Source organism: Aspergillus pseudoviridinutans (genome assembly GCF_018340605.1).
Source record: "Aspergillus pseudoviridinutans IFM 55266 DNA, scaffold_6, whole genome shotgun sequence".
NCBI classification, from domain to species: Eukaryota; Fungi; Ascomycota; class Eurotiomycetes; order Eurotiales; family Aspergillaceae; genus Aspergillus; species Aspergillus pseudoviridinutans.
This window is the reverse complement of record NW_025091286.1, coordinates 859115-883296: the sequence shown is the minus strand read 5'-3', so window position 1 is coordinate 883296 and position 24182 is coordinate 859115. Positions and strand designations below refer to the sequence as shown.

Below are 24182 nucleotides of genomic sequence, written 5' to 3'. Positions count from 1 at the left end.
ACTCTCATCTGCGAGTGGTGCCTGTATAGCCGGCTAGATCCGAACCAGGAGGGTAATAACCCCTGGCAGAAAAATAGGAATCGCAAGAGCATGCTGCCTTTCAAGCCCACCAAAAATTTCGAACAAAGAGAAAAGAGCGTTGAATGATCAACATGACCACAGCGTGATATAGAATTACACAGACACCGTCGGTGAACCTTGTGTCAACCTGGAAGCACGGAGGCATGACACTTGGGAACTTGACAGATTCATCACCTACCGCAGCACAGCACTTTCATCAATTTTTGGACGAAAGTAGGCTGCGGGTCATTGCCCTGAGTGCCCTGGCCTTGTTGGCTGTTCTTCGTGGGATTCGCTGGACTTCCTATGCGACCGGACAGATTCGCGTTCGAGTTCTGGAACTGCGCCTGGGTCGATGCCGTCGGTGTTGTCGCTTCCAGACCCCCGCTCTGACGTTTCGGCGGCATTCCGCCGGAGGCGCTTGGCCGGTCGCGCGTCTTCCCAGCTCCGGGTTTCGCTGGAGATGGGGGCGGGGGCTGCGCGGCGTTTAAACGGTCTGCAGTAACGCCAGGCCTCTGGCTGCCGCGAAGCTGCTGTGCATGGAGCTCGCGGGCGGACGAATTAGGAAGATTGTGCTGCAGGTGCTGCTGGGACGAATACGCCTTGTATTCCCAACCCCTGCCGCCGTTCAGTTTCATCCAGTCATACTCTCCATCCTCCACTTCGCCAGCGTTCTTAAGAGCTTGGGTGAGCAAGTCCCTCAGGTAGTCGTAGTCGGGAGTGTCTTCGAAACCAAGGTTGCGGACGTAGGTAAGGTACTTGTTGAATTCCTCTGCATGACAAAGTCAGTTCCGTCCAACGCACGCCTTGCTCGACAACATACCTGGGTATCCTTCGCAGAGATCTTTGATGGCAGTTGTTTGCTTCTTTTCTCCGATCTTCTCGTACTTTTGTTTGTTGGTAGCTGCCTTCAGTCCCTGCCAGGGAAGGCCACCTCGTAAGAAGTAAAGGAAGACGTGGCCCAGAGCTTCCAAATCATCCCGTCGTGATTGTTCCCGTCCCAGATGGGTGTTGATACTCATGTAACGTGCTGTACCGGACAGCGATTTCCGTTCACGATAGGGGATGTGCTGCTTGGTCTTGGGATCTCTGTATTGCTTGGCCATGCCAAAGTCGACGACGTGAATCACATTGGCAGCCTTGGTTCCCGGTCGTCCGATGAGGAAGTTGTCCGGTTTGATATCGCGATAGATCAGATTCTTCTCGTGGATTGTTTGGACACGCGAAAGCTGAAAATGCGGTTAGTATCGAGCACTCAGGAGTAAAAAGAACACAGCACGCACCATCTGCTTGGCGACCATCACTACGGTCTTAACAGTGAACCGACGATTGCAATGGTCGAAGAGGTCTTCAAGACTAGGACCAAGAAGATCAATGACCAAGATGTTGTGCAGCCCTTCCTGGCCAAAGTAGTAGACGTTGGGAATGCCGGCTGTAGTCGAGTCAGATTTATCGGCCAGCCTTTGTATTGTTTTGTGAACTTACGGCATCCGACCAAGATCTTGTATGTCCGGTACTCATCACGCAGTTGAGGAGCATCGCTCTTGCGTGGTTCCTGTGACAGTTAGACCATCAGGAGTCATTAGATTCGGACTCGATTCCGAGTAAAACATACAAACTTGATAGCCACCTGCTGGTTATTCAAGAGGTTTGTACCCTCGAAAATAACACCAAAAGATCCTTCACCAATCTTCTTCCCCACTCTATAATGGACTCCAACAACGTTGGATGAGGAAGATGCCATGTTCGCAACCTTGTTTCGATATCAGGTTAAATCGACTTCAAAGTGACGACTGTGGACAACCCCTTCGATATTATAGCACGTGGAGGACGAACTGCATTCAATTGAGCCATCAGCAACTGAAACGACCAGGATATGGCGACTTAAAGTGACATCGAAGCAGATAACCTGAATCCAAAACTTGCTAGACTACTCACAGTGGATCGTCGAGCCACGTAAAAATAAGCACAGGTATAGTTCCTTCACCAAGCCGGACCATTCATGAACGAGTTCGACGGGCAGCTAAATCGATCTTGAGAATAAAGGCAAGGCGGAAAAATGACAAGAACTCTAGGGCCGCTAGAGACGATTGCAACGGTGGTACTGATGACCTGGCGAAAGGCAATCGTCGAATTTGTTCAGGATTTGTGTACAGGGCGACGAGAGGTCGAGAAGGTGGCTCCGCGGACTGAGACTCGGGGCTGCACACTGGCAATGATTGCGGTCGGGCGAACACCGCGGAAAATGGGAAGACGTGGGAAAAGGAAAAAAAAAAGGAAACAAGAAAAGGCAACTCCCAGGGACCAACAAACCAACTGCGTGTCAGCACGATAAGCCGCACTGTGCAGCGGTTGATAGGAAGATTGGAGAGCTGGAAGAGAGAGGGGAGACTCAAGCAGGCGAAGGAGAAGGAGAGAGGAAGTTGGGGAGTTGGACAAAAAGAGAAGAGGAAACGGAGAAAGATGGAGGACGATGAGTGGTTAGAACCGGGGGCCCACGCAGCGTACACCAGTCAGAACTGCAGGACAGGATTTAGACTAGGTACGTACCTACGGGGGAGGGAAAGGGAAAGGAAATGGAAATTATGAGGCGGAGAGCAGGGAGAGCCAGAGTTGGTGCTCACTGCCAATAATACCAACTAGATACCTTACGATCCGACAGTGAGTGAGTAAAGACAATATCTTGGACTTTCAGGCGAGGAAAGGGGATCTGGTTGGATGATTTTAGCTGAGCGAAGGAAACCTTGAGCGTCTTGTCGCTGGTCGAGTTAGGCTTCTTGAGTGCCTAAGGTACCTACCTTACCTACCTTAGTACCTTCCGGTACCGCCCCCGATGTACCGGGCAGTATTGTACAGCCACGGAACAGTAATTTTCAATGGTTGTAGCCAAGTTGGAAGATCTTTGTGAACCTTTGTCAAGGTTTGGAATGGATACATTCGCAGAGTAATTCACACTGTCTCTACCCCATACATTACTCAATGAATCACGTTACGACACCTCCTGGCTAAGTACTCCAGTATTCAGTCTGAGACCCTCAATCCCCTGTAGATAAGGGGCGACAAAGTGGCCATATTATTATCGCTCAGTGAGGAAGGGGGCGATGGTCAAACTTCACTAGGGATAGCTAAGGATTGGAAAAAGCGGTAATCATTTTCCCACACGTACTTTATCCAATGTATTGGACTCGGGGCCGCTTTGGCTCAGGGTCTCACCATTTATCTATCTAGCGCTCATAACGTTTAACAATGGAAAAGCTGGAGTGGGTTATGCTGGCGCCAGTCTCAAGTCTGCTAGTGATGAGCCAGTAAGGAATGAGACTAGCTCAACAGAGAGATGGAGCTCTGAGCTTGTCGACTAGATATCCATTCTATCTACCTAGTGTCTGAGTACGGAGTCCATGAGTACTAAAGTTCAGTGGAATCCAGTCATCCGATCAAGTACATAAAAGGAAACAATCCATCTTAACTTTGATAAGTCGCAGAATTGTGTAAGGGAGTCGATTTAGAATTTGATCTAATCAGGACCTTTTGTTACTGCGGTTACTATCATTTTTCAGCATTGACACTATCAGGTAAATCCCTGCAGACTACCTACTTTCTTGTACGGCGGAATGTCACATGGTATTTAGGTTCGTCAGTGTCTTCGGTATGGTACATACATAACCCGGCTCAGACCTGGCAGGTTCATTAGGCACGGCTATTTGTAAGATCTGTTTATAATTCGATCCTGTCCTCAGCTTCCCTGGACTTTACCAGTAAAAATGTATACCGGTTCAAGAGCCTTTGATAAGCGCCAGCGATTGGACTTTACGACTCGACTGTTGTTTCTTGTGGCGACAACAGCAGCTTGAGTTTGCAATGCTGTGGCGGAGACGCTTCAGGACATGATAGCCCCTGATACCGTTCCGTACCTGACCAGGGAGGTTAAGGTACCTAAGCACTATTCTGACTTGTAGGGCGTCACATCAGTGTATTTTTTCAACTCAGTTTACCTCCATAATACTGACTGATACAAACGATCAGATACCCGTAAACTCCTTATTGATCTAGAAGCGTTTCTAGGAATGGCTTCGGCTAGATCTCAAATTTCCTAAATGATGGTTGAACGGGAGAGCGCCAAACAAAACCGACTGAGTGGTTCACAGAATCCTGCTAAGTACAGAATAGACGAGGGATTGGCAGGAAAAAAGATAATTGAGTATGGCACTATCAACGGGACAAAAATGAGCAGGATCTGCCACGTCCCACTGGCCCACTATATGATGCCATAAGAACTTCATCCCTGTTCTTGTCCCTTTCCCTGTGGGCCATTCCGGTTTATCAGACCATGTTGACGTGAAACGCGGAGTTGGATTCATACCAGCATCTTACTGGATGATGGTTACCTGCGCAAGCCAGGGTAGGCATTGGTCATGCATAATGTTTTTAGAACTGTTGCGCATCGGTTATTCATGTTCCACAAGAACCGGACTCGATCTATCTACGCGGCTCGTGATTAAGCTTACTGTAGAAGATTTGATTTAGTAAAGAACAAGGGGAAAGCCTCGGATGCTTTCTATATCAATAGCAGGGACGCAAAAGGGCCAGCCAAACATGACAATGATCTTGTTTGAACCTAGTGCACGAAGGTTAGTGCCACAGATTCGAGACCAAGATCACAGTTCGTCCTCGGCTACGTCCTCCGCTTCACTTCCAAGCTCCGCCGCAACAAGGTCTTGCCCTTCCTCGTCTTCGTCGCCTTCTTCATCCCCGTCCTCGCCTTCTTCGCTGCTCGAGCCACTACCATCGCTCTCGCCGTCACTCCCGGGATCATAGTCTTCTTCGTCCTCATCTTCCTGATCTTCGAGCTCGCGCTGAGCCTTTTGTAATTCGCTTTCCTCTGCAGCATTGTCGTCCGCTGTGCCAGCAACGTCGTCTTCTGTCTTGACTACATTGATATTGTAGCGCTTAGCACGTCGCGCTTCTGCCAGACTCGCATCTTGTAGACCGTGTTTCTTGATATATGCATCAATACCAGCATAGTCAGCCTGATCAATCATGGACAGCTCAAATTCCTGCGTCTCGTTTTCATCGCCATTGTGGGGCCGCACCGCGATGTTGAGGTTAAAAGTGCGCTGGAGGACTGAAGTGTATGAGATCGACTCAATGTTCTCAAAGGCAAAGAAGACCAATGGCTTCTTAAAACCGAAGAAAATACCCGTAGAGAGGAAGAAAAGATAGCCTGAAGATATGAATTAGCTCACTGACGAAGAGTCAGAATTAGAAGATCACATACCTTCTTTGCTACCACGGAAGGCTTTGACATGATATGCCTTCTCCCCCTTCCGATGCGCCTCTGGCATAGCACTCACAAACTGCCTCTCATCCGGGCGGACGACCTTTGTATGCGATAAATTCTCATTCAATATCCGTCGGACCAAGGCCTCAGCTGTCTCTCCATCACCAGTCCCAACCTGCTGCCCATTCCCGGAGAATGCAGCCTTAGCCGGTCCATCGGAGACAGTCCATACCATGGACTCGAAAACTTGTTCGCCTTCCGGAGGCGGGTTTATGCCATCGCTGTATTGCGGGATGATACAGAAGTTGAATTGCCGTTGAGATTTTTCGGGCACAGGAAGGCACAAAACATGTCCTATCAAACGTACGGACAACGTCAGCGTTCTCTAGCGACCAAGCACAACACGTCCAAAACTTACGTATTCTATCCAATGGAACACCAAATTCCACTTCCTTTGATGATTGGTTCCGCGCGCGCAGAGAACCGCGCCCGGCAGTTACCTCGAGGGTGAGCTTCTTCCGTTGCGGTATAGCAAAGGAAACATCCTGCATGTAAAATTGTAAAGACGCTTCCGCCTTAACATCGCCTGTGGACTGTGTATTGCCTTCGACATTGCCATTCTGGAGCTTCCGTTTCTTTGCGGCAGGGCCTTCGTCGGCCTCTACGGGCTGGCTGGGTGGGTTCGCGTGCCTGGCCAGCAGGCTGGAGGTATATTTCGCGATATCCTCAAAAAGAGGGACATGTTGCGGGGTATTCTCTGGTAAGGAAAAAAATGTTAATGTTAGCTTGTATTTCCCAGCAGCATCTCGTAACTGCAGATGCCTGACAGAAATCCAGGATTGTGAGAGTGTGCGTACCAATCGCATCATAAACTCGTTTCTTCAAAGAAGGTTCAGCAGCGAAGGCATCTTCAATGGCAGGGATACTGGCCAAGAGAGTCTTCGTAGCAGATCGGTTAATTGTGGCAAAAGACATGACGATATAATTACAAGCTACAGCCCCAAATAACAGAAAGAAATAGCGAAGACGGGGCTGAACTCTTTTGTGTGTTAGAAGAAAGGATGAGAGAGGCAAAATCGGAGTGCGGATAGATGGGATGGGATAAAGGACCACGGGCCCTCCCTGGCGGCAAATCATTCGAGATGACGCTCCTCTATCTCCATTGTATCCATGCGATGGTCACTCGTTTGATAAGCTATTAGATAGCCATTGATTTGCATCGCAATAAACAGATGGCATGGCGCATTGAGCAGACAAAATTACATGGTTTCTATTGTCAAATTGGTCTTATTGTCCTATGCTACAGTACAGTTGTATACACGCAGTTGAATCCCAAGAAAGGTCAGTCGAATACAGTATCCCAATTAGAACGTCATATGGAACCTAGGCAGAAGACCCAGCTTTCTTCGCCGCATTCTGTTGCATGAAACTCGCAATGAAGCCAGCCGTCCGGTCGTTCATGATGAAATTTCCGTCGGCGTCCCGTCTGGAGCTCATACTCTCGGCCTTCTTAGCCCGCAGCATGGCGAGGAGTTCGCCCTTGGGCGTCAACAAAGACCTGCTTTGAAGATACTCCTTTTTGAGGTCCTTCATCTTCTTCGATTCAACCCATTCGGGGTTGTGCCTCGTCCGGTACTTGGAGAATGGGTTGCGGAGCTCGTCAAGGACGCTAGGAGGGAACGGGGCGTTGTGCAACGAAGGAATCCATGTCGGCGTCTCAACTTCCATACGGAGTGTGTCCCATTCTTCATCCTTCATTGTCGCGGGTTCGCTGCGGGGCCACGGAATCTCTATGTCCTCGCCGGCAATATATCTGGTGTGTTTTGGGGTGTCTGCGCCATATTCTCTCTCGAGTATGGGCTCTCCTCCGTAGACGTGCTCAACCAGGACGTCCCGCGTGACGCCCGTCTCCGGGTCATCGAGCGCGACCACGAGCCGGACGTCATCAAGCGAGATCGGCAGGTTTACTGAGTTGAAGGGGGTCTTGTTTCCGTACTGCTCGTTCAACCACTCGGGGAAATGCACATCGGCCTGCAGAAGTCGCCGGTCTTAGTAGGTAGCCGTGGATTGTATGCAACCGTAAAAGCTCACCATATTGAGGTCCTTGACCATCACAGTCTCATTGTTTGGGTCCACCTTAATGACTTCGCCGATCTTGCCCTTGTCTCTGCCCTTCATGATACACACCCGGTCACCCGCAGCAATATTGATGTACTTCCTGCGCAAGTGCTTAGGAATGGTCGGAGGATTCATCGCCTGTGGGCTCAGAGAACCAAAAGTCTGTGCATCGAGGCCTGCATCACGCTTTGGGGCGAGAGGCCCTCGCAACCAGTCTTCCCGGCGTCGTATTCTCTCGGCGCGGACATTGTCGAGTTCTATGCGGTTAAAGGCGAAACGCTGTCTMAATGCATCTTTGAATTCTTCGCGCTCGGCGGCCTTGGCCGCTCGAATCGCCTTTCGCTGAGCCTGATTCCTCGCTAGGGCTGTCCTCCGGATGATTTTCTGCATCTTGAATGATGCTGTCCTAGCAATGGACAATTGTGGATCACCAACAGTTCCTGAAATATCACTCGGGAAGGGAAAATTGCGGCTTCTTGGTGCACGTGACCGGAAATGAGTTGGAAGATATTATGAACCAATGGGAGGCGTCGAATATTGTACTTCCTCACAACGCGTTATCATTAATAGTGAGCAGATGGTTTCGTCTGCAGTCTCTGAATTCTAGTGTTGCTCTGAGATTTGGACGCTTCTGCACCAGTCAGTCAAACCCTTCGCATGATATGACAACTTCTGTGCTAGTTATCTGGATCTTTTATCGTTACGACCGAAGATACCGACGAAATATATGTCATGAATGAAGTCCATTTTTTGCATTTAGTCAATTAGATATTCCCCAAATGTTATGGTATAAGTGCTGCATTTTGCCTTCTACTCCCATCAAATCACTGAACGCGACTGCACGACCTTCCCGATAGAGCAGCTTGCTCAGAAAGCATCACGGAAGTACCAGCCAGACGGTCATCCTACAGTGTATAGGTTCACTCGGCAATTTGACGCTGTAGAAGGATAGCATTTCCGGTATAATAGTACCTTCTGCAGATTCTACAGCGCTATATCAAAAGCATCTCATCACTCCAAGCTAGCTCGATTGTAGTCGCACTCTATGCAGGGCCCTACACCCACGATCACACCATATTGTGCCATCATTCAGGGCGATTCGTCTATGACCAGGGAGGACTCGAACCAGCTCAAGTGTGCGAGTATGCGGCGTTCCACTTGGCCCGCACACTCATTGCCAGATATGCGGATTGTTGGAGAGGTGAAATGACCAAAAATGGAGTCTCACGGAGGCGACGCGGCATGTGAAAATCCTGATGTACTGAGTTCGATTCACAGTCAATGACTTTACCAATTTGCAGGGAACAAGGTTCATGCCGAACGGTTCGCCATGGACCGGTTGCAATGGCTTATCACATGGAACCGAAGTGCTTACATCCCAAGTGGAAATGCTCCCCAATCAGAGATGTTCCTCTCCCGGAGCTATGAGGCTCAAGCGGTTATGTGGTAGATATGTTTTACTCTAAGCTAAGTGTATATCAATCAGCATGGATAGCACCCTGTCTTGATACATGGAACGGTCCCCAATTTGAAACCAAGCACTCTAGAAAGTCAGGTTGCATTCGACCTTGGTCTATTCCAGGAGGGACGGACCCTCATGTCCATGATTGGAATACAGCCTGCAGCGGAGCAACTCCATTCTACAATTGGCAGAAAATGCTCAAGATGCCTCTGGCATAATGAGGCAAGGCCTGGAGAGGCTTCTGACGAACCAGAGGACTCTGGAGCTCTGACGTGTAATGCGCTCTCACCTCAAAACCAAAGCATGACCACATATGTAGTGATAAATGTGGCTCGACAAATCGAAAAGCATGAAGGGATCGTCTCTTGGACCAAGCGTCTGCTGTTTTTCGAAAATAGCATTAATCCTCACATCCTATCAGGACTCGAGAAAAGAGATGTGAGATGCAGCACCTCTGCTCGTTCTTTTGTCTGTGGCTGTGTATTCCATTGAGAGATGATTACCCTCTACATTGTATGTCAACTCAGGGAGGGACTCTGACGAAGGAGTTCCTTTTCATCAGGAGAACGCAAACCCAAAGGGGCAGCCAATTCCAATAGATGACGTTAGTGTGGATGGGATGGATAGGGGCTATGGCGGACGATTCTGCACCGCCACGTATTATTTTGACCACTTGGTACTGAACGTTGTAAGATACGGGTAAGGTTCCTACCTAATAACCTGTTAGTTCAGATGAAACAAGCATCCATGGCAACTGACAGGCAATCAGGATGGAAAGGAACAATAATAACACCTCGACTTTTAATGCAACAACCTGCTAGACCCGGGCTTGGCGTGGATATCTCTCTACGGATAAGGACCAGGCAAACGTTTCTGTGCGTCTGCGTATTTGCAGAACCCTCAATTCAGCCAATGTAGATCCCGTCTAGTCATCGGGTTCAAGGCAGCAACATAAGGTCTGGAACATCTGGTAAGCCACCGTCAAGCATAACCAACAAAAGTCAACTGAACGAGTGTTCCCGGTACTGTGGCATTGCACAGTGACAGATTAAGGACACGCATGGTCCTTGATCCCAGACGGACTCCTGCGTTTTGTTTCACTATTTCTTTTGGAGGAGCAGGAAACAACATGCCAAAGAGACTGATATTACAATCCCCTATGGCATACTCTACCCAAGTTAACCATCATAGAATATCTATATTCATGGCTGACATGTGAGGTATTCAGAGGAGCTGATGCCCTACCTGGCGAAGAGCTCTTGGTCTCGGGCGAGTGAGTGGGCATAGAAAGAACCAATTAGGATCCTCCCGACCAAGGTCCATCATCAGGATCTTCTCCATGAAATAAATCAATGAAGCAATAATACTGATGATATATGTGGAAGTTGTAACTACTACTCTGTACTTTGGAGAACAAGTCTGAGCCAGATAAGGGAAGATATAATTTCAACCACCTATTATTTATTATCTGTGGAGAAATCCGTATTCCGTTGAGAAACTCCTACAGAGTGAGACACAAGGTCAGTACAGTATCCAAGCTTCATGGCTATGTACTACCTTAGTATGTATTGTCTAAGTGGAGCAGAAAACTGGGTCTCAGCCACGGTGGCTTCAATAAGGAGACAAGGCAACAACAGTTTAACGCAGCTGAATGTGAGAAGGTAATTCTTATGCAACATAGTCAAGCAGAGCATCTCTATACCAGAGATGACGAATGAAAGGATGTTGATATAGTGTCCTTTATCATCAAAGATTTTGGCTGAATGACGACTATACAGAGTATGAAAACAATACAATATACACATAAAAAATTCCTGGTTGTAAATAAAATGCACAATCAGGAAAAGTAGAAACACCGCCTAGCTCAGCCACATAGCTAAGGTACTTTAGTAGGTAAGGTAACTTGTGCACGGGTGGATTGGTCTGGTAAAATTACATCCATTTCTCTGCGAACTCGTTTCATGGTCCTGTTCTGTTGTCCATCAATACGGAGTAGTCAGCAGCATGAGCGGACAACGGGACTAATAATACCTAATAATGAAAGAGGACCAGCCGGGGAAAAACGAAACATCGCCCAAATGAAATGAGAGCGAGTCCTTAAGCCAACCTAACCTCATTATTAACGCCGATAAACCTCTTTCCCTTTAGCATCGAAACTTGACACCACCACCACCACCAACTATCTTCCTCATCGAAGACCATTCACCATCCATTTTCCATCCCAGTCTTTTTTGGATTCTCTCCATCTATAGCTTCAAGTTAATTCAAAGTTTGCAGTCCCTTTCTGTCTTTCCTTCCTCTTCTTCCCCTTTCAATACCTCTATCTCTTAGTGTTCCGCGCCGTTGCGCTTGTTGCTCCCGTGCACTGTATGTGATAACCCTTTTTGCTCTCGGGCGCCTGACTTGTCCCTTTCTCTACTCTCGACCACCCTCCGCCTATTCCATCACTTATCTACCTACAACAGTACTCCTGCCTCCTTTGCTGTTACTACCCATCAACGCATCGATCGTCTCTGCGTTGCCATCGTTAAATCTTCTAAATCATTCGCTGATCATTGTCTCCTTTCAAGATGGCTGAAATCCGCCGCAAGCTTGTCATCGTTGGCGATGGTGCCTGTGGTAAGACTTGTCTTCTGATGTAAGTTTCATATACTCTCCCTGCCTATGGCGATCATGATCATCGGCAGCACCGAGCTTTTCTCTTACATGAGCTAATCCCGATTTTCTTTGGGTAGTGTCTTCTCCAAGGGAACCTTCCCTGAGGTTAGCTTTCCCCAGCCTTGCCGTCCATCATCGTACTACCGATGCTTGCTGCTCGATTCGAGTCCACTTCACCGTTCAGTACTCGAATGACTCCTATCATCTGACACTCTACAATTTTTCAGGTCTACGTCCCCACTGTTTTCGAGAACTACGTCGCCGATGTCGAGGTTGATGGCAAGCACGTCGAACTTGCCCTGTGGGATACTGCTGGTCAGGAAGATTATGACCGTCTTCGTCCTCTTTCATACCCAGACTCCCACGTCATCTTGATCTGCTTCGCCATCGATTCCCCCGATTCCCTTGACAACGTCCAGGAGAAGGTGAATAATGGCCCAGGCGTCCCCTTATTTCACTGAGAGAGGGGAAGTAATTCATGCGCACATGCACAGAGCTGACTGCGTTCATAGTGGATCTCCGAGGTTCTTCACTTCTGCCAAGGCCTCCCCATCATTCTCGTCGGTTGCAAGAAGGACCTTCGTCACGACCCCAAGACCATTGAGGAGCTGCACAAGACCTCTCAGAAGCCAGTCACTCCTGAACAGGTATGTGATCTGCACGAAAATCAACTTGCTCTATAAATTATTTACATATTCGTTTAGGGTGAGGAAGTTCGCAAGAAGATCGGAGCCTACAAGTATCTCGAATGCTCCGCACGAACCAACGAGGGTGTTCGTGAGGTCTTCGAGGCTGCAACCCGGGCAGCCCTCTTGACCAAGACCCACAAGAAGAAGGGCAAGTGCACTATTTTGTAAACTAGTTTTCGTCTCCTCCACAAAAGGTCTGTTTCATTCGGAGATTTTATCAACAGATCAGCGTCTCCAATATCTGGTTGCTTCTTTTCGCTGAGAGGGGGTCTCTCCGTTGGCGTGTTCAAATGTGCCTGTGTGCGAGTGTGGATAATGTTCGACTACGGGCACATGAGCTTCATGGGAATTATCTGGCTATGCAGTTGGTCGACTTTCTTCTTTTGCAGACTTTCTATTATTTTCTTAGGGAGGCGTTGTCTTCATAACCTTGTGGGTTTTCCTTATTCTCTCGCTTCAAGTTCTAGCGTCTACTGGGCTGCCCGGCTGCTGTAGCAGCGAAATATTGCTTGGTTTCTTGCAAGCAACGGAAAAACGAGGGCCGCTCACGACTGTGAGGGCGTATGGTTCGGAAGTGAGCAATTTGAGGACGGCGTTCTGTCTGTGTGTCCCGCCAACATACTCTCTGAGAAATTGATCAAGAAAGGGAGTCGGAATCTCGTGGTATGATAGACGATTCCTATCGCATCGGGTACTTCCAGCAAGGGTCTCATACTTTCTTTTTTTCGGTTAAAGAGAATGCATGAAACTGTCTTTGATCGTTGACGCTCGCATCCCTTCAGTCAATCTAGGCTTTGTCCTATTCTCCATGAGTCCCAGGATGTCCGAGTGATTTCAACATCAGATGGTTGCGATAGCGTCACCTGCTCAGACTCTCAACTAATAATAATGCTGTTATCATTTTTGTATTACTTGTGTCCTGCCTGCTTTCTGCGTCGATAGTATCTGCTTATATCTTCCAATTGACAACGTAGAGTATTAGCAACCTGAGTCCCTGATAGGCATTGATGAGTGACTACGATCTTACACTGCTGGTAGTTTCACACAACCGTATATTCAAGCAATGTGTCCAGGAGAACTAGGCAATATGTCAACACATATATACTTTGTACTGTTACTCCGTACAGTTTCAGGATTCTGGCAAGCAGGAATACTCTCGAGTCAAACCCATGCCTGCATCCACACAGAGTAACCCCATTCAGTAGCAAATACTCCACTACAAATTCAGATCATGGAGTAGATAATAGAATTCTCCATAAGTGTCATGTTGAAGTCGACCTTCTAGAGTCTGCTACAGGTGCGAAAAAAATAGTTTACAGGATGGTAGCTTATAGCACTAAGCAGATTATGTGCAATTTCGATGGGGCTGGTACCAGTCTAACGAGTGGAGACCAAATAGTCATTGATTTAAATAGGTCGATTTAAATAGATGAATGCATGGCTATGGTCATGCTCTGTTGCGAGCCCAGTACTCTGCTAAGTACTATGGAGTAGACCAAGGGGTGGCCTATGTAGTCTAACTGGAACTAACAAAGATCCGTTCTGTCACTTGTCAAATCGCAATCATCCGAGACTGTCGTGTATGTTTACCGCACTTTCTCTTCTTAATGTTGAGTGCCTTTGCGTGAGTACTGAAAAATGAAATGTGGAATCAGATACAAAAGTGCTTGAATCCGAGTATATGACATTATCTGTTCAGACTTAATAGATTCTCTATATATCGTCTCGCATCAAGGCCCAGCCCCTCTACAAGTTTGCCCGGCCCCGTCTCAGAGCGGGAGGCTTGCAGTCCCGGTGATGAGGCACCCCCAAGATCTCTGAAGAATCGTGTCCCACTGCCACCGCGAGCATGCCCCGATGCCGAGACGTGGTCGCTTGCTTTGCGGACCAGGAATGCTTCCCGCGCGGGAGGGGGAGAAGAGCCTTCGCCTTGGCTAACACTTGAATCGTGATCATCTTGATGGCCCGGGAGCTGTGCGTCAGTGATTCGTACCCAAACGATCCACCAGCCGCGACTTGTCTTGCATGTTCGCTCGAGTTCGAGGGGACGCAACCTGGTTTCGGCGTATGTGCTCAGGAGGCGCTGGTGAATGTTGAGACTCTCGACGCGGGACCATGGCGATGTCTCCAGAGAGTAGTATCCGAGGTCCGGGATGTTCGGAATAGAAGAGCGGATGGTCAGATTTGTGGGGTCGTAAACGAGATCGTAGACCGGTAGGCTCTTGGTTGAAAAGCGTTTGTTGAAGTCGAGCGTATTCTCGGACATGAAAATGCGTTCTGCGGCATTTGCCGGTGATGTGGAGTTGCTCAGTGGCCTCTGGAGGGGAGCGAGTTGGTGATGAATGCTTTGGTAGAGGGAAACATCGTTCAAGGACGGCGCTTGAGGGTCGAAAAGGAAGGTGTATATAAAAGGTTGATTCTGTTTGTTATATTAGCAGACATCTCAATGAAGAAGCCTGGTACCGGGTCTGAACGTACGGCATAAACCACTACCCGCAGCTCAACGGATTCTGGATCACCTGCTGCGCTTTGTCCTGAATGACCAGCTCGTTGGACATACAGAGACCGCTGGGTTATCTTCACTGTCAAGTTGGCTGTTGAGTCATTCCCGGCGTCTTCAGGGGATTGATGGTCCACAATGTCAGAGTCATCACGTAGACCGATAATGAATTTTCCATTGGCCTGGTCCTTGGGTTTGGTGTCGTTGCTAATCCTCGGTGCGCTTTCTTCAGATGCTTCCTGGGCATAGTCCGAAGACTGGTGCTTTTTCCTCGCGTCCGACCCAGTCTCTTCCCGCTTCAGTGCCTCAACGCGGGGATGTGTGCTGGTTGTGCCGGACGAAAAACCCCAAGACGAGCCGTATCCGAATGTGAGATATTTGACCAGGGTGTCTGATCCAAGACCTATCCAATCGCTGCCCTTGTCGCCCCTGGATGGGGAGCTGTCACTGCTACTTTGCGGTGTCCCTTGCCCGGCCTCCTGTGCAGCTTTCGATGTTCCTACTACAAGGGGAGAGGGTATCCCTGGGGCAAAGCTGCGCTTTGTCGTCGTCAATTGGGATTTGTCGGTACGGCTAGCCGAGAGAGCTTTCGCAGCTGATCGACCACGATGTCCCCCCCGGCGTTTTCGCCGTCGCGGTGACGTCGGGTTCTCGCCCACCCCATACGCATCGTACCCATACCTAAAGATCCATTCCATCCATTGAGAGACCTGTACCAGAGAAGACCTCGAGATGTTACCGACTCCGGAGAATATGACACCATCTGATGGACGAGGGTAGACGTCCGAACCAAGCCAACTTCCCTGATCTTCGCCTGCATCGGCAGGATCCTCAGACCTCTTTGTCGTTGCTAAATTCTCCGCGACGGAAGAAGGATCGCCGAACCGGGAGACGACTAGATCCACTAGGCCGTCTGTTCTGAGCACATAGTCCTCAAGAACCTCTCTCTCCCCACTTCCCCATTCTTCCTCGCCCACTCCGATGCCAAGCTCGCCGCCAGCAGAAAGCTTTATGCCATTATATAATTCAACGGTGGGGTTCCCAGTCAGGAGAATGTCCCAGCTCCATGCAAATTTGCTCCAAAAGCGCTCAAGAAAAATGCAAAACGAGGACCTTCCAACGCGGTCGTACAGACGCTGAAGCGTACGCTCATGATGAAGGAGKAATATGGAGTGAGCCCGGCGTAGCTGTTGTTTCAAGAGTTGCGGCGGACAAATCTCTCTCGAGGAGTAATAGAAAGGAGAAGCACCGGTTGTATCTTGCTGGGAGGCAGCGCCACTTGCTGATTCAGTGGGAAGCCTAGTGAGATCTATTGACTGTGATCACATCGTCAGCGACCAACTCAGAATGCCCCGCGAGGCCTTACTTACTGCTAGTATCCACCAATTTTCCTCCAACTCATGTAGTATGACGGTCGATTTTTCTGTCTCCACATAATCGACCGGTTTACCCTCGGAGAAATTCCTGGAGTACCATCTCAGCTTTATTCAGGTTCTGCAAACGTTGTGATTCGAACCTGGCGAAGCTGACCATTCCCTGCGCCAGTCCTATCTGGCGCAACCTCTCATTTTGCCCCTCAGTAAACTTTGCATCGCCGTTATCTGCTGCTGATCGCTCATTTCGTCGTGATCGCTCTGTTCTGGAGGTATAGAAAACAACCTGATCACCGATACTTTCGTCTGTCGGTCCGAGGAGGGGGTTGTATATCGCAAGGAATGAGAGCTGTGCGGGAACCACTGAAGTGAAGTCGCTATCTGGCATCGCATGTTCAGATCATGCCACTGCTCATCACAGAGATGTGGCACACTTGAGCACGACTATGTCGTTGGAAGACGAGCTGCGTTGATCTGATGGGCATGTTGATATGGTGACATCACGTGGCTGAGCATCGGGAAAGCTTCGCGGAGCTTCACTCCACAACCGCGACAGCCAAATAGCAAATACAGAGCCCGTCTCACGAGGACGTGGGCAGGTTCAGACCATGGCTTATCTCATGAAAGCTGGAGCTCTCTGCGACTATAGATGCGCTCTTTCAAAGCGCAGCTTTGGATATCGATTCCTTGCGACGAAAACATACGACCCTCTCCGTATCCTCTTTTGCGGAGCTGACGAGTTCAGCATAGCTTCCTTGAAAGCTTTACAAGAAGAACATGTGAAACGACCAGATCGAATATCGTCGATTGATGTTGTTTGCAGACCTGGAAAAAGAGTAGGGAGGGGTTTGAAGAAAATACGGGAGGGTACTCTGTCCACTTTGAAGGATTAATGTGCTTGGAACTATGCTCACTCTTTCTATCTGATCCATAGTCCCTATTAAGGCGGTCGCAAGAGAACTTTCACTTCCAATTCATGAGATAGACACATTCAAAGGCTGGGCGGTAATCTATAGTCCTCGTCGACACGGTAGACTTGCGTACTGACACTGCTAGCCTCCAATACTGCCCGGGGGTCCCATCAATTTGATAGTGGCTGTATCCTTTGGCTTATTCGTGCCTCCGCGAATCCTCAATGCCGCCAAGTACGGTGGATTGAACGTTCATCCATCCTTGCTTCCCGAGTACGCTCCTCAAAGTCCTAAGCAGTTCCTCAAGAGGGTTCATCTAACGAGCGAATGCCTAGTTTCCGTGGGCCGGCCCCGTTACACCATACTCTTCTAGCAGGGAGAACGAAAACCGGCGTTACGCTTCAAACCCTACATCTCAAGCATTTCGATCATGGCGTCATCCTTAAGCAGACTCCAGCCCCCGGTTTCGAGATACCACATCCTGACACATGCACCGTTCCGGAGCTTCTAAAAATCGTTGCTCCTAAGGGAGCAGAGATCCTCTTGGATGGTATTCGCGAAGGATTGTTCGTCCCTCCCATAGAAGACGCAGGCTGGCGGGCATCACAGAGCGATGGGCCATTAATTCATGCGGCGAAGATTAAGCCGGAGGATCGACACATAGACTGGGTCAACTGGACATGGAAGGACATCAACAGGCGGAATCGCGTGCTCGGTCCCCTCTGGAGCAAAACCCTCGCGAGGAGCGATCCTGCTTCCGGGAATCCTTCGTTCCAGCAGCGCAGAGTGATCTTGAGCGAGATGGAGGAAGTAGAAACTCCAAAGGGCTGCGAGGCATTCTCTCTTGTTCCCGGTTTGCCTTTTGTGGATAGCGCAAACCCGATTGATCGCCAACAAGGGAAGGGGCTGTACGTGTTCACAAGAGATGGCAAACTGATTCGGATTCATCAAATGAAGGTCGAAGGAGAACAGAATGCAGATGGTGTTCGCGCCGCGCTCAAAGCTCGGATGCTTAGTGATCGAACCTTTCACTCTGGCGCTGCCGACTTCACTCCGTTCCATAATCCTTTGCAATGAACCAAAGAAGGACGAGCATCGTCATTTCCTTTCATTATTCTAACAAAATGATACCGCTTCAACTTCTATGTCTATATGTTTGGCAGCTATCACCATGCTCCAGCCGGTCTTCAGAGCAACACCGCTTATTTGATCGCAAAACCGGCATCTGTGTCATCAGCATTGCGATAAATGACATAAATTGGGGCCACCTACCAACTTGGATGGACTGTCCAGTCATGGACGAGTTCTGAGCCAGCATAACATATGCATTGGCAGCGTCCTCCACCTCAGGCTAATGGTCACTCGATTAGCTAACGAGGGTCGAGTATAAAAATTCGGCCTCTCTTACCAGTTTCCCAAGTACCGCTTTGTTCTTAAAGGCTGCGATCTTTTCAGCAGGGAACCGTTGTCCCTGTAGTTTGATTAGCCCGAGTTCTGCGCTGCTCATTCTATGTTCTAGTCTGACGTACCCATTCAGTGAGCAAGAGAGCAGGCACCACAGCGTTGACGCGGACTTTTGAACCTTGACTCTGTGCGAGACACTTCATAAGGTGCAAACCTATGTTGAATTGTGAGTCATAGCTCACTCATGACTTTGCCTATGGACCTTACCTGCTGCCTTTGTCACAGCGTACGGTATGCTGCTGCCGCTTGGTGTGACACCCTAAATGGCTATATTGAGCGCCAACCTTCACAAGACATATTTGACCCAAAGATGGGATTGGTGGTTACCTACCGCAGTGGACGAAGTGATAATGAAGACACCGCCGTCGGGGTTTGCGTTGAATGTAGGAAGTGCTTCCTTGAAGAGGTACCAACTGCTCTTGACATTCGTTGACCAGCACTGGGAGACATTGTCAGCCGTTGTTGCCCATAAGAGCGGATTTCATTACCCTGTCCCAGTCGTCATCGTCCATGGCGTCTAAATCGCTGAATGTAGTCATTTTGGTCCAACCCTTGACAGCAATTAGTCCGAGGCGATATAGTGAGAAGCATACATTGATTGAACTCACTGCATTTGAGACCACAATATCTAGACCTCCAAGCTGTTCAATCGTGGTCTTGATCGCATTGCTACAGTCTTGACGGCGACTTGCGTCCTAGATTTGCAGGGCTTAGTCAAATTCCCAGCTCAGTGAATCTCTAGCGCGCATTATAGATTGCCACAGCAGGCAAGCATGACTTACACCTTGAACAGTGATGGCCTTGATGCCGTACTGAGTCTGTAGGCTGGACGCGAGCTCCTCCGCCACGTCTTTACTCGAAAAGTAGTTGATCGCAACGTTACACCCTTCGGCAGCGTACTTTTGAGCCACTTGAGCTCCCAATCCTCTGGATAATTCGTCAGCGTCATCACCAATAAGAAGCCGGAATAGCAGACGTACCGGGAGCCAGCAGTGATCAGGGCGTTGCGACCTTTTAACGAGTAGGACATGATTCACAAATACGTTTCTGAAGGTATATTATGGAGAACCTAGGAAGCCAGTATCTAAATGATATAGACAGGAAGAATAATTGTCGAGACAGAAACAGTATAATGGTCAACTGCGCGGGGTAACGCTTTTCAGGTATGGAGAAGACACCGGCATAATTCCGATATCTGCATGGGAGCGGAATTGGCGAATTGCTCTTTAGCTTGACGTGTGTGAGCTTGATCCTGCCCATCTCTACGTATGTACTAGTGCTATATTCAAGAAAGGCAGTAGGTGACCACAAGGCTTGATTGATTATCTCAAGCACTGCGGGGAAGAACATGTCGAGTTGAGGTGCACTGGGCGCGCTTAACTGACCTCGGCTATTCTGTAAGATTTGTGGCTGATAGACACAGCTGTATCCTTTGTTATTATCTCTCAGTATCTGTAATAGTATACATGTTCTAAGAAATATGGTAGTCTGCACGTCAACACCGTCAGAATGCAACGCTATTGTTAGTCTACCAGCGTACCGGCATATTCGGTGTTCCTCATGCCCCTCCAGGCCTGTTTCCCCGCTAGGTCAGGCCATTGCACGAGAAATCGATCAGCAAAAGGTAACAATAGCTTGCCACTTAGACTAAACGTTGTGACTCGTGCCCATGACTCTACGTAAATGGTACGCAGCTGGAAGTGAACTGGTGCCGGTGCATCGTCTGACCTCTTCGCTTGAGATGATCTCGAGCTATCCCTGTATTGGCGGTTCTTGATATTGAAAAGAGACCCCAGATAGTGAAACAGTCGCAAAGATTTGGCAGCCAAAATAATACAGACTGCAGTAGCAGGACCGTTGGTAAGGATAACGTCCGGGTATGGCGAGAGAAGCGGCGACTTTTGCTCGGGATGACGGCCGCGAAGTACAAGAAGACAAGCGTAGAAGCATTGAAGGGTTGAAAGAGGAGCAGTCAGGTAAGACTGGTGCACACGGCGCGCCCGAGGAACCGTGACGATTGCGTAGGACTCTGCGGAGTTGCTGTCATTGGCAGAAAATGATAGCTTTGAATTCTGCTTCAACCATTCTGTCTCAAACTCCACGGCCCTCGCAGCGCTGAAATCGTCTCCTGAGCTGACGACGTAGGTGCGGTAAGTATATGTCGAGGGGTCGAGTTTCATACGCCGCAACATAGAGAACATCTCCGCGGTATGTCCGCCGCTGCCTAGGACGACGAGAAGATGAGTTGGACTATTCTTTCGTCGCCACTTCGGAACTTTGGAGTTCTGCGATATTGATAGAGCACGAATGCAGAGCTGAAAATAGAGTCATGAGCACGCCGCAAAGAAGGAGGGATTGAGATGTGTCCTCACAATTAATGCGACAGTGCCGCATATGGCCCCAAATAAGAGGCCATAGAGGATTAACTTGACCCATAGCAGAGCCATGGGAGCTTATTTTCGCGATTTCAGACGAAGATTGCCCGTTGGAAGTAATATTAGCTACTGTTGTAGCTAGATCTCATCCTCAACGCAGTGCACTTGAAGACACGATAGTCAGAAAACGACACCTGTTTCACTCGTTTTTGTTGGCATTCTAGCTCTGACAGACTCTCAAAGCTGGAAATACACCTTAGATTATCATTCAGCCACAGCTACCCTAGACTCAACGAGCCATTTTGTCTTGGGATGGCTGGAGTTGTCAACATTCCCATGGTTTTATGTCATTGGATTACTTGCGGACGGCACGTGGTCCGTGCGGATCTCGGTGATTATTTTCTTGTTGTTGTCTTAACTCCTGTGATAGACAAAAACACCAAGGATACACTTTATCATCACTCCATAAATAAATTATTTTTCAAGCGCACTATATTGTCTCTTGGAATAATCATCATCAATGTCATCGGATCTGACATGAAATACTAAACCATGTTCTCCAAGCGACTAAGCTGCTTCTACTGTGGACATCGCTCTGCGCAAGCTGACAAAAACGTTCGCAAATGGCGCTGCAAACACTGCGAAGCGGTCAACTACCTTGACGAGGTATATGCTTGCTCTTTTTTGCCCTTGCTTCTTAGTATATATCGAGTTAACGCAGATGCCGTCATTAGAAAGGAGAGATTACCGACCCTCCCGCCGCTGAAACGAATCCTACTGTTTACGGTCCTGGCGCCACAGACGTTCCCTTTGAGTCGGTTGATCTTACAGGATCCGGCCTCTTCTGTGCTCAGTGTGTTCGCAACCAGCATTTGTTCACAAGTGCGCTTGCCTCTTATTTCCCGTCGCCAGAGGATCCCAATTATAGCGCCTACGAGCGAGAATACCCCAGTTTTCGCAGGAACCTGGAGGAACGATACCCGCAAGTATGCGCAAACTGCGAACCTCGGGTGAAGGAACGGATCCGTCAAGCTGGATATGAGGCAAAATCGGACCACCTTCGAAGGATGATGGACAGGAGCAAAGCGGGAAGGGCGACGAGACATGCGCGGCGGTGGAATTGGAGGAATCTACTTGTGTCAGCGGGTGCCATCGGTTACTGGGGCAGCGTTGCTGGTCAACTCGCCTGGGATACTCTGGGTGCTCTGAGTGCCGATAATCCTCTCCGCGATATGTACGATGACTTATCACTGCCGTCCATTGCGTCGTGCTCTCGTGCGACATTACAGACACTTCAACTACCGAGTTCATGCTGGATTGACTTGTCTCCATATGCTGGTCTAGCTCTGGTTGTGGGGATCTTGTCCTTGTGGTGGAACCCGAAACTGCGACTCAAGGTCGAAGGCAGAGGAGGACGTTTCGTCGGGCTGGGCGAATACTATCAGGTGCAGCTCATCGTCATGGTGGCGCGATGTGTCTTCTGGGCTGTACTTAAAGACCCTTCTTCGAGTGGACTACAACCGACATTGCCGCCGGCTCTTCATCTATTCATGATACTCTTCACGATCCTGGTAAGTCTCGTTGTTGCTGAGGAACTAATGAATCGCACGCTGACAGAATCTCAAGTCCGTTGTTGTCTCTCGGCGCGTTGTCAAGTATGACACTCGCCCACTGGTCGCATGGTCGGATAGCACGCCAACGGCGACCCCTAGTGGGAAAGCCGTTATGTCCCCCGTTGCGCAGTCGAGCACTACTGCTCATCGCTTCACCAGCTCTCGTGGAACCGACCAGCAAGCTACTCCACGCTTCCCGCTTGAGAAGCTGGCAACTCCCCGACCAGTGCCGGAAACGGAGACGCTTATTCCTGCCACGCCTCCCCCCCAGGTGGACGATATGGATTGGACCCCTTCTGTGCAGCACGAAATCAAGCCGACGGTCAGCGTCCGTCAGAGAGACACACCGTCTGTTCTCAATGGACCTCTACCGTTCTATGGATCACTGCCTGCAGCCCCTAAACCTCCATCATGGGACCTTCGGACCCAATCTTCGCGGCCGAAGCCTATCCAGCAGGTTGTTGAACGCAACCCATTTCACCGTACACCCACTCAATCGCCAAGTTCCTGGCAACGTAAGCCCGCCGGTCAGGCAGATTCGGTGTTTGCACCTCCAAAGTTCTTTCCTACCAGTGACCATCTTGCTTCAACTGGGCTGGAGAGTTTGTTTGACCGAGCTTTTACGATCAAATCCCCTGAGGATGAGGGGAACGAGAACTGGCGGCAGCAGCAGCAGCGAGCAGCCAGTGCGCATGCTCGACAGTCCATGGATATGCAGGCACTCTTTATGTTCCAGTACTTTCGGGTGGGCCTATTACTAGCATCTATTGCTGCCTGGCTTCTATCACAGTACAACCATCTCTCAATTCCTGGCAATTACGTCGAGGTGGCTTCTCTTGGGAGTGCAAGTCTGATTGCAGGATTCGCACTGTTGGATGTCCTCAAGCAACCCATCGCGCAATGGAACGGCATGGAGATCCTTGTTTATTTTGCCGAGCTTGTGGCGGCCGTCCACCTTGGGGGGCACCTTCCACATGTGTCGTTCGAGAGACATTATTTTGACAGATATGGGAAACTTCTGTTGGTCTTTATGACCGTTCAGGAAGCATTGGGGCTGTTATCTCTCTACCGTATCACGCCAACTGGCGATACTGGCTCTCAAGTGCAGCAGCCCAGCCAGTCTGCGGACGAAAGCGCTTCGGGCAGTCCATCATTCGGGAGCCATGTTCGGCCCGAGCAACCATCTTCATCATTCAGTTCTGCTGAGCCCCCTGTTCCCCCTCTTTCATTTTCTTCTACTGCTGCCGGTTCCAGCTTCATGACGCGGTCACCAGAGGCACAGTACCAACTAGGATTTCCAACCCACAATCAAGGCCTAAAACGTGATCACAGCTTCACATTGAATAGTCTCAAGGACAATGAATCCGACTTCTCTGATGCCTACGATCGCGATTCAGACACCGAGACGACCGTGACGACGGCGACGACAGCCACAAGCAACACGGTCAGGAATATCCGCTACGGTCGGAACCCGACCGATACATTCTTCTCCCCGAGACGCTCAGAGCTTGGCCCTGGAATCGGAGGGTTGAGTCTTGATGACAAGCCCTCCCGGCGAGTGACGCGCAGTCAGACGCAGAGACCTGCCGGAAATGAGGGAATCCGCAAATACTCGATGCGCGGTTTGAAGTAACCGTTTGGACAGCTTCGACCAGTTTTTTCTTTATATGCTATTACGTGC

The 24182-nt window shown here is 49.3% G+C and overlaps 9 protein-coding genes across 9 annotated transcripts; 3 read left to right on the top strand and 6 right to left on the bottom strand.

Annotated features, from left to right (window-relative positions):
- Window positions 1-251: 251 nt before the first annotated feature.
- Window positions 252-1804, bottom strand: Asppvi_008752 (casein kinase I; the record flags this gene model as incomplete). Its single annotated transcript, XM_043304617.1, has 5 exons — window positions 252-832; window positions 884-1289; window positions 1344-1492; window positions 1546-1615; window positions 1676-1804. The coding sequence occupies 5 exons, from the start codon at window positions 1802-1804 to the stop codon at window positions 252-254; spliced, it is 1335 nt and encodes a 444-aa protein (XP_043160552.1).
- Window positions 1805-4715: 2911 nt separating this feature from the next.
- rtt106 (putative negative regulator of DNA transposition (Rtt106)) lies at window positions 4716-6313 on the bottom strand (the record flags this gene model as incomplete). Its single annotated transcript, XM_043304616.1, has 4 exons — window positions 4716-5281; window positions 5336-5692; window positions 5757-6095; window positions 6196-6313. The coding sequence occupies 4 exons, from the start codon at window positions 6311-6313 to the stop codon at window positions 4716-4718; spliced, it is 1380 nt and encodes a 459-aa protein (XP_043160551.1).
- A 408-nt stretch (window positions 6314-6721) lies between these two features.
- Asppvi_008750 (mitochondrial 54S ribosomal protein uL24m) lies at window positions 6722-7846 on the bottom strand (the record flags this gene model as incomplete). The annotated part of the gene is made up of 2 exons (XM_043304615.1): window positions 6722-7369; window positions 7430-7846. 2 exons carry the CDS (start codon window positions 7844-7846, stop codon window positions 6722-6724), a joined length of 1065 nt encoding a protein of 354 aa, XP_043160550.1.
- Window positions 7847-11488: 3642 nt separating this feature from the next.
- Window positions 11489-12433, top strand: rho1 (Rho family GTPase RHO1; the record flags this gene model as incomplete). The annotated part of the gene is made up of 5 exons (XM_043304614.1): window positions 11489-11556; window positions 11654-11681; window positions 11804-12001; window positions 12089-12223; window positions 12281-12433. The coding sequence occupies 5 exons, from the start codon at window positions 11489-11491 to the stop codon at window positions 12431-12433; spliced, it is 582 nt and encodes a 193-aa protein (XP_043160549.1).
- Window positions 12434-13952: 1519 nt separating this feature from the next.
- Asppvi_008748 (uncharacterized protein) lies at window positions 13953-16526 on the bottom strand (the record flags this gene model as incomplete). The annotated part of the gene is made up of 4 exons (XM_043304613.1): window positions 13953-14684; window positions 14744-16081; window positions 16136-16229; window positions 16282-16526. The coding sequence occupies 4 exons, from the start codon at window positions 16524-16526 to the stop codon at window positions 13953-13955; spliced, it is 2409 nt and encodes an 802-aa protein (XP_043160548.1).
- Window positions 16527-16746: 220 nt separating this feature from the next.
- Window positions 16747-18126, top strand: Asppvi_008747 (methionyl-tRNA formyltransferase; the record flags this gene model as incomplete). Its single annotated transcript, XM_043304612.1, has 4 exons — window positions 16747-17005; window positions 17073-17143; window positions 17195-17322; window positions 17385-18126. The coding sequence occupies 4 exons, from the start codon at window positions 16747-16749 to the stop codon at window positions 18124-18126; spliced, it is 1200 nt and encodes a 399-aa protein (XP_043160547.1).
- Window positions 18127-18251: 125 nt separating this feature from the next.
- Window positions 18252-19543, bottom strand: Asppvi_008746 (SDR family NAD(P)-dependent oxidoreductase; the record flags this gene model as incomplete). The annotated part of the gene is made up of 10 exons (XM_043304611.1): window positions 18252-18274; window positions 18322-18400; window positions 18458-18520; window positions 18579-18667; window positions 18721-18772; window positions 18845-18952; window positions 19002-19064; window positions 19122-19208; window positions 19296-19440; window positions 19494-19543. 10 exons carry the CDS (start codon window positions 19541-19543, stop codon window positions 18252-18254), a joined length of 759 nt encoding a protein of 252 aa, XP_043160546.1.
- A 493-nt stretch (window positions 19544-20036) lies between these two features.
- On the bottom strand, window positions 20037-20960 carry Asppvi_008745 (glycosyltransferase family protein; the record flags this gene model as incomplete). The annotated part of the gene is made up of 2 exons (XM_043304610.1): window positions 20037-20828; window positions 20886-20960. The coding sequence occupies 2 exons, from the start codon at window positions 20958-20960 to the stop codon at window positions 20037-20039; spliced, it is 867 nt and encodes a 288-aa protein (XP_043160545.1).
- Window positions 20961-21440: 480 nt separating this feature from the next.
- Asppvi_008744 (uncharacterized protein) lies at window positions 21441-24134 on the top strand (the record flags this gene model as incomplete). Its single annotated transcript, XM_043304609.1, has 3 exons — window positions 21441-21554; window positions 21623-22459; window positions 22506-24134. 3 exons carry the CDS (start codon window positions 21441-21443, stop codon window positions 24132-24134), a joined length of 2580 nt encoding a protein of 859 aa, XP_043160544.1.
- Window positions 24135-24182: the final 48 nt, after the last annotated feature.